We start from the raw sequence: 13691 nt of genomic DNA, 5'->3' as shown, positions 1-13691 counted from the left end.
TTTATAACTTTGACGGTTTTATTCTGACATTTAACATTCGCTTTAATGCCTTACGCTTCTCTAAAAACTTTTAATATCTTTTAATGTTTTTTTATAATTATTTTTAACTTATCATTAAAAACGTTTGTCATTGATCTTCAAACGTTTAAAGTAACTTTTGATGTTCATTTACACGTCTGATGGTTTTTAAGCATTTTTAGCATAAAATTAATTTATTTTAATCTCAAAAGGAAAGTCTGAGAATACGAAATTTTAGGAAGTTCTTAAGACATCTAAACGTCCTCCCTGACAACGTGTCTGAATAGCATTAAATAACATACGATTTAACCCTTTAAGGTTTTTTTGGGTCATACGCTGACCCAAACGTGAAACATTTTATTTTTTCAATTATTTATGAATGTAATTGTTTTTCCATGTTACAAATGCATCAAATTCACGCATAAGGGGTCAAAGAAGACGTTCTGAGTGAGAAAAGTCCTCTAAAAAAATTCATAGAATAAAAATCGCGATAAAAGAGCGCATGTTTCAATGTTTTTATGTTTCACGTTGGACGTTAAAGGGTTAAGACCAAAATGTTTACAGTTGTTGGATTCATTCCGTATCAATATAACTGAATTATTATTTTTAAATATTTTAAAAGAAGAAATGAATTTATCAGAACATTCATTTGTCGCAATGCATAGCCCCTTTGAGAAGTGAAAAATTGTCATTCTTTGCGTAGGCAAAAGAGCATACACGATCGCCCCACAGCCTGAGGCAACACACAGGAAAGTAATCAAGTAAAGATGACGATGTGAGTGGCAAAAATTAGCAAGAAATTTGAATAAAATTCAAGGCTAAAACCACCTCAATGGGTTTGTGCACTAAAAATCTGACAAGATTCGTGGGCAAAAGTCACAAAAATACACGAAGAAAAAAAAACCAAACAAACCTCTCCTGTTAGTTGGGTGAGATCAACGCTAATCTCGGCATTTTCCTCCACAATTGCTCTCTGTTCTGTCACTTCCTCAACTAGTTGCGGCTGCCAGAACTTGAGGATTTTGAAGAAGGTCAAAATGAGCTTTGAATCGATCACAACGGAATTTTGAGCTGATATAATTTGACTGAATTGCAGAGCACGATCGAGGGAGGTGACAATAATTGTCCAATCAACATCCTGAAGCATTCCAAAGGGAATCCTCGCTGAGGGTTGTGCGTAAATTTCGAGGAAATTTCGCATTAGAGTGTACTGCCGAGGGTTGGCAGTTGAATGGAATTTCATTGTTGTTACTTTTGAAAATGTTAAACTCTTCGTGGCAATGGAAACTTCCTGGGAGAGAGTCTTCGATGGATGGGCGGAGATTTTTGCCAAAATGATACTTTTGGGATTTCTCTGAAGGAAAATTGATGGATTTCCTGCTTTTCCTGACTTCTCAGCAAGCATTTTTCGTGCAAAAATCTTTCCATTTTCACTGGAAAATTGTGCATTGGAGTACAAAACAGCTGGAGAGGATTTTTTCTGCTGCTTTAGGGGGATTTTCTTAGCATGTGTCACGTCAAAGGCATTCCTTTGGTCCTGAGCACCCTTTTGGTGTCGCATTAGGCCCGTTTTGATTGTTAAATTCATGAGACTGTGAATGAGAATTGCCCCATCGACGGTTAGAATGTTCTCCTCAATGGCTTGCATGTAGGATTTGACCTCATTCCGTCCTCCACGGACGAGTCCAGTGTCAATGTCGAGCATTTCCTCGCACACCATGCCGAGTATTGATTTTCCCGCCAATATTCGGAGCTTCCGCGTGAGAATCTCCATTAGATCGCGCCGCAAAATCAACCCGAGGTCAACACAATCCGCCAAATTTATCGCCTTTTCGCGATATTTCAGCATAAATTCCCCATCACGCCGTAGCTCAACAACATGCCGCTCAAGAGCTTCACGGAGTGAGAAGAATGTCTCAATGTGCCGAAACATTGGAACGTCGAAGATACTTTTGTGCTCCACGGCAACGAGGTAGCCACAATCAGCAGCCTCGGGAATGGTTAAGATGTCACCGGTGCGGGTATTTCTAAAGCATCCCGTGGTCACATTAATAATCCCAAGGTCTATGGCCACTGTGAGTGTCACCAAATCTCCCGTGTCCACCTTCAAAACGCTCTTGAGTTGCCCCCCATCCACTACTCCACACTCCATGGCTTGCCTGATGGTCAAGCGGCGCCTCCGCAGTGGGGAAAGTACCTCCGTACAACTCATCATCCACCCATCCCGCAGCAATTGCTTCAGTGTCAACGGTTTCCGGATGAAAAATCTCTTCTCCGCCACAATAAAGGGGATCCTCTCCTTCCCCACGAAATCCACATAAATCCCCTCAAGAGCATCAACAATCCCTCGATGAATAGCCTCCTCAATTGTGACCTTTGCATCCCTCTCAGTGTCAACAATTTCCTGCACATTCGGATCAATTATTCCCCCCTCAATTGCTCCTTCGAGGCTCAATCGTCTCCCCGTGATCCTATCCAGAATCTCTCCTCGCTCATCCACAAGCTCCTGTGCCAGAGCATCCGTCAGTGAGATCCTCACAGGCAGGATCCTCATACGGCTTATCCTGAGCTTCGATGGTGTCACAGCAACACCCTCAGGATGCCGCCCAACAACGCGCACATTTTGCGTTTCCGTGGAAAAGATTTTCTTAGGCATTTCCTCTGGCTTCTTTTGCAGCACTTTATTCACGTTAATTTTCTTTTCTTCTCAAACATTTACATCTCCTCGCACATTCTTCAACACATCCAACTTCGGGAGCACTTTAATTAATAAAAGCCCATTGAGAGAGAGACTGTTAAATATTCCATTTTTTGCCATTTTCAATTTATAGAGAAAACTGTTCTAAATGCATGAGATTTTCTTTATTGAACGATTTTCCCCTGAAGAGATTGACAAGAAAAACGCTAAGACGGCTGTGGCCGCAAGAAGAGAATTTTCAGTGAGTCAATACAACAAACAAAAATTTAATTTAAATGAATCTTGCAAGAAAAATTATTTTAAAATTTCAAATAAAAAAATAATTGTTTAACAGTTACAAGAAAAGGAGTACATTCATTCTGAGGCTTTCATTTATTAAAAGTGAAGCAGATTGAAAAAATATCCAAAACATTCCAGAAAAAATCAAAGAGATAAAACTGAGTAAAATTAATAAAGAATTTGCAATAAAAACTCATAAACCACGCCCTCATTGTATCTAATTTTGCATTTTTGTCCATGAAGCAAATGCACGAGTGCTGCATTGATAAAAAAACAAAACTTTCCCTAGAGAGCAAAACCATTTTACGTTACGTGAATAACTAGGTGTTTTTTTTTATTGCTAAATTACTTAATTTTTTTGATGACACACCCAAAACAAAAGCACTGCAGCATTTGCTTTACGCACAAAACAGGGTCGTGGTTTTTACACTTTTTTTTGGTAAATCATTCCTCATCTTTTATAAGTTTAGTGGAAAATGTAAAATATTTTACAATTCCGTAATAATTTCATTTCTTCAATAACCTTGAAAGCCTCAAAAAATTTAGAAAAACAATATAAAAAATTTTAAAAAAAAATCAGAAAAGTCCCATAGGGTTCATTTTAGAGCGTCTTTCCCTATTCTACATCATACAAAATTGCATATTAGTATGGAAAATGCTTTTCCAGGCGCCCCCACGCGGGAGCATTTAACTTGAAATCATTTTCAAGGACTACAAAATCCATGTAAGTAAAGTAGAGCTATTTTGAGAACACTTGTAATAGCAAAGTCTTTATTAAGTAGACAAATGATTTATTGCAATGAGAGCTTATTCACTTCACAGACGATTTATGCCTTGGGCCAATATTAATTAAATTGTGCCTTATAAATAAAATTTTACGTGTGGGAAAAATTGGCAAAAAGTAGGCAAAAAATTGAGGGAATGAGAACAGTTGGGTATGTGTATTGGCTAATTGTTCCACCTTTTAAAATTCAATTAAATCTTTTTCTCTTTCTTGTTATGTACCTTCCTTTTTCTCTAGAAAGAATTTATATCAAATAAAATTAAATAATCCATTCAACTCTTTTTTTTTTGTAACTTCTCTATCGAAAATCTAGCAACATTATTGGTATGTGTCTGTGCTAAGTTCAGAATTTTTTAGCTAAGCTCGTAAAAAATTTAAAAAAAAAATGAATTTTCGATTTTAATTCTATTTCTTCAATTAAATTGATTTAAATTCGTAGTCTTCATAATTTCCCATGTTAATGAATAAACTGTTAATTTTGAGGTTAGAAATGTGAAAAGAATCACAACAGGGTTTGAATCTGAGCTAATTTAAAATTATTAATTCATCGTCGTGTCTTTGAATTTTAATTTGAGAGAGAAACAAGCAATATGCAACATTTTTCATGTTTTTTTTTAAATAATAATAAGACGTTTCGTGTGATGATTTTCTTCATCATCAGGCTAGTAAATTCTTGGGAAAATATTGTCCGAAAAAGCGATTTTTAGGCAAATACTTATTAGAATTCATTTAGTAGATCTAACCAGTAAATTCTATCTTATTTCTGTGTTTATGATCATCAAACTAGCTTTGAAAATCAACAAAAAGAACCAAAAAATTCTAAAACACACAGCCGAGACACAAACTGTTCTCATTTTCAGTTTCAATTCATTTTTTTAATAAATAATAAACACTGGAAATTTCTCCAATTAAACCTTTTCAGCATTATTTTAGAGGAATTGCTGTATGAAATCAAATCTATTTTCCCTCTATGAAGTCACCCATTGAATCTCTCTACTACGAATGACTTATCGCAAAAAAAAACTCACTGATTACAGACTTCCCCACCACAATTAATGTACTCAACTGAGTTATCATTGAAGCCTTCTATTTTGATATAGAGAAATAATGCTCTTATCATTCAATTTATGGATTTACAGCACAAAAATTCCACAGAAATGCTCCCCTTGGGGGTTTTTTTTTTTTTAAAGAATTTCTTCATTGAAAAATTTATTCAAGTTCCTGTATTTTTGCCTTTTTTCCCCTCATTCTTCTTTGAAAAAAAAAAAATAATAATAATCCAATGAGACTTCACGCTTCACTATCACATCACTGAGCTTCGCGAGACCAAGCTCTAATAAAAATTCTACTGATAAGTTTTCCTTTAGCGGCTTTTCGCAATTTTAAGAAACATTGAGCACAAATACACTAAAGAAAAAAAAAAGACTTCAAAGCTTCACATATTGATTTTCAGGGGGAAATTGTGTGGGAAAAGGAAGGCAAAAACGTTGATAAAAAAAAATGTTGTGATTTGAGTTTTTATTTAGCATTTTGTGGAGGTTCACCGGCAATTAGATGATAATTAATTCTTCGTGTGTAAAAAAAAACTCCACAAGACACGGATGAAGAAGCAATGAAAATTATCTTTTTGGCAGTGAAAGAGAGCGAGAGGTTTGCCTTCAACTGACTGAGAATTTCCTTTGAGAAAAGCCCCAACTAAAAGGAGAAAAGTCTGCGCAGAAAATTCTCTCCTCTCTTTGCCCCCAAAATGTTTGTATGTTTGTGTGAATTTTCCACTCTCTCACGACGACGACACTTTTCCGGCAAACCCATATTGCATTTTCCAAGAGAAAATCCACGTGATTTATATCACAGACATGAATTACATTCGTCGCCATTCACGAAAATTGGAAATCAATACCCCTTTTTTTGGGTGGAGAAAAAAATTCTTTATTTAGAAACTTCTCTTTTTTCCTCTTTGAAAATACCTCAACAAAAGTTTGCATTTTGTGCCGGAAGGAATGTCGAATGCAAAGTCATTTGATTGCGCCTTAAAGTGTGTCGTAATCGTGTTAGAAAAAAGAAATGATGTCACACAAATGATAAACTATAATAACTTATATTAGCCACCACAAGAAGAGGCTTAAACAGAAAAAAAGAACTCAACAAACAAAAAAAAAGTGACGAAATAAGACGTTGAAAAAGCGATAAATAGTGTTCTCAGTTCCCCATAAGAAAATCTTGGCTTTTTATAGAATATTTCACGGTCTCTCTATGGCCCAAAATTACTACACGAAGAAACTTTTTTTGTGAAACATCTTTTCACTTTTTTGCCAACACCTCAACAACAACAAAACTGTGCTAATTTTTCACAAAAATATTTTCATTTTCTTTCCATACGTTTTTTGAGAACTTTTGCCACAAAACTTCTGAGCCGATGAGTGAAAAAAAACCTCCACGGAGGCACGATAAAGTAGCAAAGAGAGTTGACAGAGAACTGAAATGCTATTTTACTCACTCAAACTCCTCATTCCCACGCAAATACTCCGATACTCTGACAATATATTTTACTTCAATATCATCTCCCCAAATTCACACACAAACACACAGAGATACTTCTAAAGCTCTTCCCCACCCTGTCCCCTTCTTCATTCACTACACAAATGTATGTAGTAGAAGCTCTCTAAAAAGCACTCTCACTCTCAAACACTCATGCCCCACTCTTGGAGCTTGAAAAAATATATACCCGGTGAGTTGGTGGGCTTTTCACGGCCGAAAGACCCCAAAGAAGCTCCTACTGTTAGAAGGGGGCATACAATAGGTATACAAGTCATATTATGAGCAATAAAACTGTTTAAAAAAGATATTTCAGTGAAAAAATTTAATTTAGAAACAGTTAGCTGAGACACAAACCTTTAGGAATACTGTATTTTTTTTAAATTATCTTTATTATTAATCTGTTGAGTTTTTTTTTTTAATTTTGGTATTTTGGGAACATTTTGTGAAAACTTCTAACATTTAGTAAAGTTAGGAAAACTATAATAAACGCAAAGAAATACATAATTTGTCAAAAAAACGTAAATTGAATATTTTTGGAAACAGTTAGCTAATACACAAATCTTTAAGAACAGTTTTTTTTAACACTTTCTCAATGACTGACGGGTCGAATGCTGATTAACTGACTGATTTTAATAAAAAATTATTCAAAATTCTTATTCTTAAAATTTTGGTATTTTGGGAACAGTTTGTGAAATCTTCAAGCCATTAGTTAAGTTAGAAAAATCAAAATACATACACACAAAAAATACATAGTTTGACAAAAAAATGAATTTCATGTTTTTGAAAACCATTACTTAAGACACAGATCTTTAAGAACAGTTTATTTGTTTTTCTTAGTTTCCCAATGATTGATGGGTTAGATACCCAAAAAAAACTTACTGATTTTAAGAACAAAATTCCTTTTTTTTAAATGTTGGTATTTTGGGAATAGTTTGTGAAAACTTATAACTTTTAGTAACATTATAAAAAATCATAATAATCACAAAGAAATGGATAGTTTGACACAAAAACATGTTTTTGAAAACAGTTAGCTAATACACAGATCGAATGCTTAACAAAAAAATTAACTGATTTTAATAACAAATGATTCAAAATTCTTCTTAAAATTTTACAAGTTTTCCTTCAATAAAAATAATCAAGTGATTAAAACACTTTAGGAACAGTAAGAACACTCGAACGTCTTTTGAAATATTTATGGGAATGACAAAAAAATGTACATGAATTACGCAAGCTAAGCTATTTTAAATTTAAAAAAAAAGAAAACATAAATGTTACGATTTTGGGAACAAATAAGAAGTGATTTTCCGACGTTTAAAGTCAATAATAATTTTCCAGGAAAACTCACGTTTTCCAGTGCTTTCGGCTCCGTTAAGAGCCTTCTTTAGTGGCTACAGTGAGAGCCGAAACCTCTGGAAAACGTGAGTTTGTCTGGGTGAGAACCCCCATTTAACCAACGAAAAGCTCGGAAGATTATGATTTTGAGAACAGTTTATTCAAACATAACCTTCATGGTTGTTTTGAAGTTCTCAATTTATGGATGTTTTCAATCGCTTTTCTTTATGCAACTTTCATAAAATAAGAGGACACTTATGGGCGAAACTTTAAAAAATAATTATTTTTAACATTAAGAGTGTTCTGTTATCATATTAAAACTGTTCCCAATGCAAATTCCTTAGCTGTTTTTCATTACGTTCATTATATTCCACTGTTTCTTTTTCTTTTCACAAATCTTTTTAAGAAATTCAATGAAAGAGCAGCCTAACAAAAATTTGAGAACAGTTTAGTTTGCGTCTTGGCCAACAACAAATTGGACTTTTTTTTCCTCAGCTAAATACCCCCTTTTGCTTGGCAAGTGAGGCACACAATACAGCAACAATTATGGTTGAAAACAGAAGAATAATATGTATATATAATCCACGTCTAATTAGTAAAATGCCGCGCGACTGATTATGTCATGATTACTTTACAGCCGGCTAGCCGTTTCTTGCACCTCAAACCCCACCATTTATTCGTTCTTCCTTCAAATCACACACTAACACACACACCTCATACTCTCCCTAAACTAAACTCTTTTTCTGTGCCTTCCTCACTACTTCTTCTGCTGTACACGTAATTGCTATTTTCCCAGCAAGAGCGCCACACAAACACGAATAAAGTAGAACCTCTTTGAACACAACAAAAAGAAAATAATTCTATAATTAATTTCAATTGTTATTTAAGAGTACAACCATTTTAGCGCGGAGAGGGTAGAGTGAGACGAACAACTAACTCACTTTTGGGCAGCTGACAATTGCCTTGAGATTCACTGAGCAATTGCTTGGAATTTAATAAGCTCGTGGCTGAGGAATTAAGATGAATGGAAGGAATGAAGAGAACAAAAAAAATGAAACTCTAAACTGCAAAAAAGAGGTGCTAAAACAACCCACATTCCGCTTAAATTACTGACTAATTGAACATCGATATTTTATGATTGTGGCTGAAAAACTAAATAGCAGAAATGTTTTTTTTTACCACAAATATTCTTTTTTGCGTAAAAATGTTTTCATGGAAGTTGTAAAGCTGTTTTGAAATAGGGTAAATTTGCCTAATATGGGGTATTTCTTCTTATTATTTTTTTTTGTTGGGTAATTGATTGATTTAAATTCAGGATTTGACAAAAATTTAATTCATAAAATAGTGAAAAACAACCCAAATTCTCTTTTTTAATACCTTTCACTGTGAAACATTGCGAAATAAATGAAAATTTTGCTTAAAAATTAAGAATTTTTGAGCATTTAGGTTGCTTAAGGAGCCTCAATAGTCGATTAGTTTTAGTCATAACTCTTTTATTTATAAGTATCCTATAGCCGTGAGGTTATACTCGCAACCTTTGAGCGTCCAGTGTCTATCAAATGACGCTGGTTCAAATCTCACTTGGGCCTTTATTTTCATTTCTTTTTCCCGAGATTTCACAACTTTTTCTGCCCTACACATCTCTTCTCATTCTTTTTTCATGGATCGAAAGTGAAATAATTTGATAATTAACGAAATTCTATGTTAATTAGCGATCAGTTACTTCACTATTCACCCCATCCTTTTCACTATTATTCGGTATAAAACACAATATAAAAGAAATCATTGTTTTTATCGACTTTTTCCTCGAATTTTGCACTTTTTACCTCATTTTATTGACTCATTTTTATTGCATTTTTGCGTAGTTTTTTTTTTAATCTTGAGCTTTATTTAAGAAATAAAGCTCAAGCTTCTGCGGATCTTAATGGCATTTTCATGGCTTTTTTATCGCATTTTGTGGAATTTTCATTAAATTTTACAAGATCTTTATCACAATTTCATTGCATTGTATCGTGTTTTGTACATTTTCTCTTTTATTTGCATTTTCTTGTTGAATTTAGTGCATTTTTGAGTTTTTGAGATGACTTTGGATAATATTTGGAACAGTTTCAAGTCATTTTATTATATTCTACGTCTTTTTTTTTTCAGGGAAAATCATACTTCTTTTAATGAAAGCATAGGCACTGGTCTAGAAACTGAAAAAGTATCAGTTTGAATTTGGCGCGCTCCCGACGTGGGACAGAAAAGATGGTGAATTCGAAAACTTAAAAAAGAAAAAGTGGGGAAAATAAAACATTTGGTGGTGAATATAACAGATGGGTTAAGGGGGTTAAGGAAAGCAAGGGGAACGATGGTATAAGAATTTTCTCCGTAAAAAGTGTAAATTATCGCTTCGAATATAACTTTTTATGGTTTTTACGAAAAAACGTATTGGCTTTTTTACTCTAAATAATAATTTTTTAATCTTTTTAATCTTTGACTAAAAAATGCCTTTTTTAATTGTATTGAAAAGATCTTATATCATTCAATATGAATATTATATTTGACTAGTTTTTTTAACAAACATTTTTTCTAACCCTTTCGAGCACTATTGGATCGCTAAATTTACATTCAAAGCCAAAATAAATTATCTAAAATTAAAATAATTAATTTTCTAAATATATATATTTTTATAGATTCCTTTATTTGTTTGATCTAGCCCTGAGCTATATTTGTTCATACTCTGATCAAAAAAAACTTTGCTCTGAAAGTCTCCATCCTTTGACACAGTGTTAGCCAATGGAGAAGCATTCCAAAAATGATCGGCCAATCAGAGCTCTTCTTAAGAGGATAGATTCTTCTTCTTATTCACATTCATTTCATTTGCAACTGTACATGTAAGTTGAAATCCATTCTTTTTGAAAAAAAAATCGATGTTTTAATAGATTTCTCTTTATTCCATTCTGGTCGTGAAAGGGTTAAATTCTCACTAAAATTCATTTCAGAAAATCAACATTTAGATGGAACCCGTAAATAATAATAAAAAATCAATAAATTTTCTTTGAAAAATTCTCTACCTAAACATGAATTCATTTCAATTCCTTTTTACCAAATTAACCGTTTTAAATCGTCTGAGAACTAAAATCTATTTAACATTTCGCGATAATTTTACATTATTATGCTTACAGTGAATTTAATTACTACAAGTTTAATGAGACAAAACTTAGAAAAGCATTTTCTTTCTGAGAGAAAATTAGGGTCAAAGTTTTGAGGTTAGAATCATCGATCCTTCAAGGGTTAACAGAATTTCCTTTAAGTTTACTTCTCAACCTTTTCAAGTATCAAAAACTTAAAAACTTTCAATAGAATTCAACGTGTTAACTTCTTCCTTAAAATTCTCAATCATAACTTCGTCGAAAAGGTAAATTTCTTTCGCTTGATTAGCCCCCATAGAGCGAATAAAAGAACTTTAAAAGGATATTTAAAAAAAAAGCGACTTACATCGAGTTCTTGAGCTGATGTTGGTGGTGGCATTGCCATAAGCTCCTCTGTGGCGCCATCGATCCATGTTTCCTCCTTCACCTGACTCGACCGGAGATTCGTCATGAAGCTCTGTGCGGATTCACATTCACGGATTCTATTTAAATGGGGATTAGAATTTTTTAAAAAAAATCAATTTGTTATGGAGCTTTTTCTAAGCTTTGAGCTCTTACCTGGCATCCAATTTACGCTCCAGATTATTCCATTTGACATTGAAGTGCTCAACTGTGGAATGTATACGTTTGAGATCACCCACAACTTTCGTGGGTACCCCCATGCGTCCCAGCTGATCCACTGCTGTGTTCATTTTATCAATGTGGAATTGCTGTGCTGACACCACAGAGCGCAACTTGTGCAGACGCTGCAGCACATCCCGAAGCTCCTCAAGGCGATTGGGAACCACACTGAAGTTGGCCAAATCTGCATCAACTTCCTCGTAGACGTGCTCATTAATCTCCAACTCCATGAGACCCTCTTCGAGCAATTTGAGACGTTGTCCATGGAGTTTACTCTGTGAATTAATCTCATTCCACAAATCAAGGAGATTATCGAGACTCTTCTTGAGCGCCGGCGTCTTCAGGGGGATATTGCGGAATGTCTCTTGGAATCGCTTAATTGGCACCTCTTCCTGCGCTAGGCGCACCTCAAAGTCCCCATGAATGCGTTTTGCATACTCCAAACTATCACGATCACGTGGCAATGGGCTGGAAATAATATGCTCCAGCTCACGTGCCAGTGATTCCAGATTCGTCTTAATGGCAATACATTGCTCAAGGAAGCGCTGACTTGCCTGTTTGCTTTCCTCTGCAAAACACAAAAAAAAATCCCCCAAAAATCCCTCCATTAATTCTCAAACAATTCCAGTGAATAAATCTCCTTTTGAAAGAACGAAAAAAAGCTCAAAAACAACCTGTCTCAGGATTGAGATAGCGAAAAACCTTCTTCATCGTTTTGGGAAAAATAAAATCGCGTGTCCGTCGCACAAAATGTTCCGGAATACTCTGACAGAGTACTTTGTGGACAAAATCCCTCAAAGCGAATCTTTCTCAACAAATTCTTCTCTTTTTTTTGCCAAATTAATTGAATAATTGCAAAAGTTGTGGCATCTTCAATTAATTAATTGGAGACACCATCAATCCATAAAAGTAAGACAAAATGCAGTAATTTTTACCATAAATTGATCACTTTGTGCGTGATCTTGATCTCATTTCCACAAAAAGCTACAGAGATACAAATTAATTCTCTTTCCGTGTCCACGAGAAAATTCACAAATAACTTGAAAAAAGAAATTGTTGCGATAAAAAATCTTAAATTTTGATCTTTTAACTTTAATTTTTTCAAGAAACATATTTCAGGCAATTTAGTGAAAAAATAACATTTTTTGTTGAATTAATTTTTTTTAAATTAAATTTGCGATATTTTACAAATTAATTTTAAATTCGCGCGCCTACTAACTGTTTTATTGAAACATAAAACTTGTTTCACCAAATGAAACATTTTGTTTTTTAGTAATGCATTTGCTGCACACGGAAAAAAAAGTTGTACGGTACAGAAATTGACATATATCCAAGCCAGAAATTCTTATATGTCTCTGCCACGCATAATTTGTACTCGAGCCAGTTATAGCTCCAGTCTCGGCTACAAAAGAATTTTAACTGCCTCACAAATTTTGTCATTTTTTTTCCAATACACACATAAACATGGTCATTTTCATAAATCACCGGGATATCTGTGAGATTTTCCGACAAATCATGAGATGTTACTGTAAATAGGTCCAGAGGAAAATTGCACTTCTTCAGAGAAAATCAACAACACCATCCCATAACCTAATTTTTGAATGTTTTGATTTTTCTTTAAAATTTCTGAGCTAGAAATTTCAAATACCTGGGAGAGACATAATTCATTTCTACCCTGGACATTATTATATTCTAACGCCAAATAGCTGGGAGAAATATTTTTTGTGTCTATCTTGGCTATTTATTTTTTTCCGTGCATTGATCATTTTCTTATCTTTATTTCTTTACTTAAATTTGAATAATAATTTTACTGATCAAATGCATGTTTTACTGACTAAACAAATACCTACCTATTTAATTGAACAATTCAAGGAACAAACGAATGTTTTACTGGTCAAACAATTTTTTTTTACTGACCAAAGGAATACTGCAGTTTTTCTGGCGAATACTTTAGTATTAAAAATGATTTTTAACCGACTACGCGAATTTTACTGAACGAACGAGTATTTTACTGACCAAATACTTTACTAATTTTACAGTAACTTTAATCACAAAACAAATAATTACTGATCAAAGTAATATTTACTGAACGAATGAATATTGTACTGAAAGAACAAAGTGGCAAAAATATTTTACAGGCCGAATGAAATTCTTAATGAACAAACTGATTTAAGAAATATTTTACTGACAAAAAAAATGTTTTTCTGATTTAACGATTAATTTAACGAATTGTTTAAAAATTTGGATAAATTTAACAGAAAAAATTATTTTTCACCGACTACACGAT

The 13691-nt window shown here is 33.8% G+C and overlaps 1 protein-coding gene across 13 annotated transcripts in view; it reads right to left on the bottom strand.

Moving 5' to 3' along the window:
- The window catches only part of LOC129794876 (dystonin), an 80352-nt gene that overhangs the window by 26477 nt on the left and 40184 nt on the right, over positions 1-13691 (bottom strand). For 10 of the 13 annotated variants that reach the window (XM_055835784.1, XM_055835782.1, XM_055835783.1 and 7 more), the window contains 2 exons: positions 11342-11972; positions 11130-11265 (listed from right to left, as the gene is read on the bottom strand). In XM_055835784.1, the coding sequence (XP_055691759.1) occupies positions 11130-11265; positions 11342-11972 (767 nt within the window). Of the gene's footprint in view, positions 1-931; positions 2792-6158; positions 6261-11129; positions 11266-11341; positions 11973-13691 lie in introns of those variants that run through there. The other 3 variants (XM_055835790.1, XM_055835787.1, XM_055835788.1) reach the window with 2 other exon arrangements.

This window comes from Lutzomyia longipalpis, chromosome 4 (assembly GCF_024334085.1).
Source record: "Lutzomyia longipalpis isolate SR_M1_2022 chromosome 4, ASM2433408v1".
Lineage (NCBI taxonomy): Eukaryota > Metazoa > Arthropoda > Insecta > Diptera > Psychodidae > Lutzomyia > Lutzomyia longipalpis.
The sequence above is the reverse complement of the archived record's forward strand: the minus strand, read 5'-3'. Positions and strand labels throughout refer to the sequence as shown.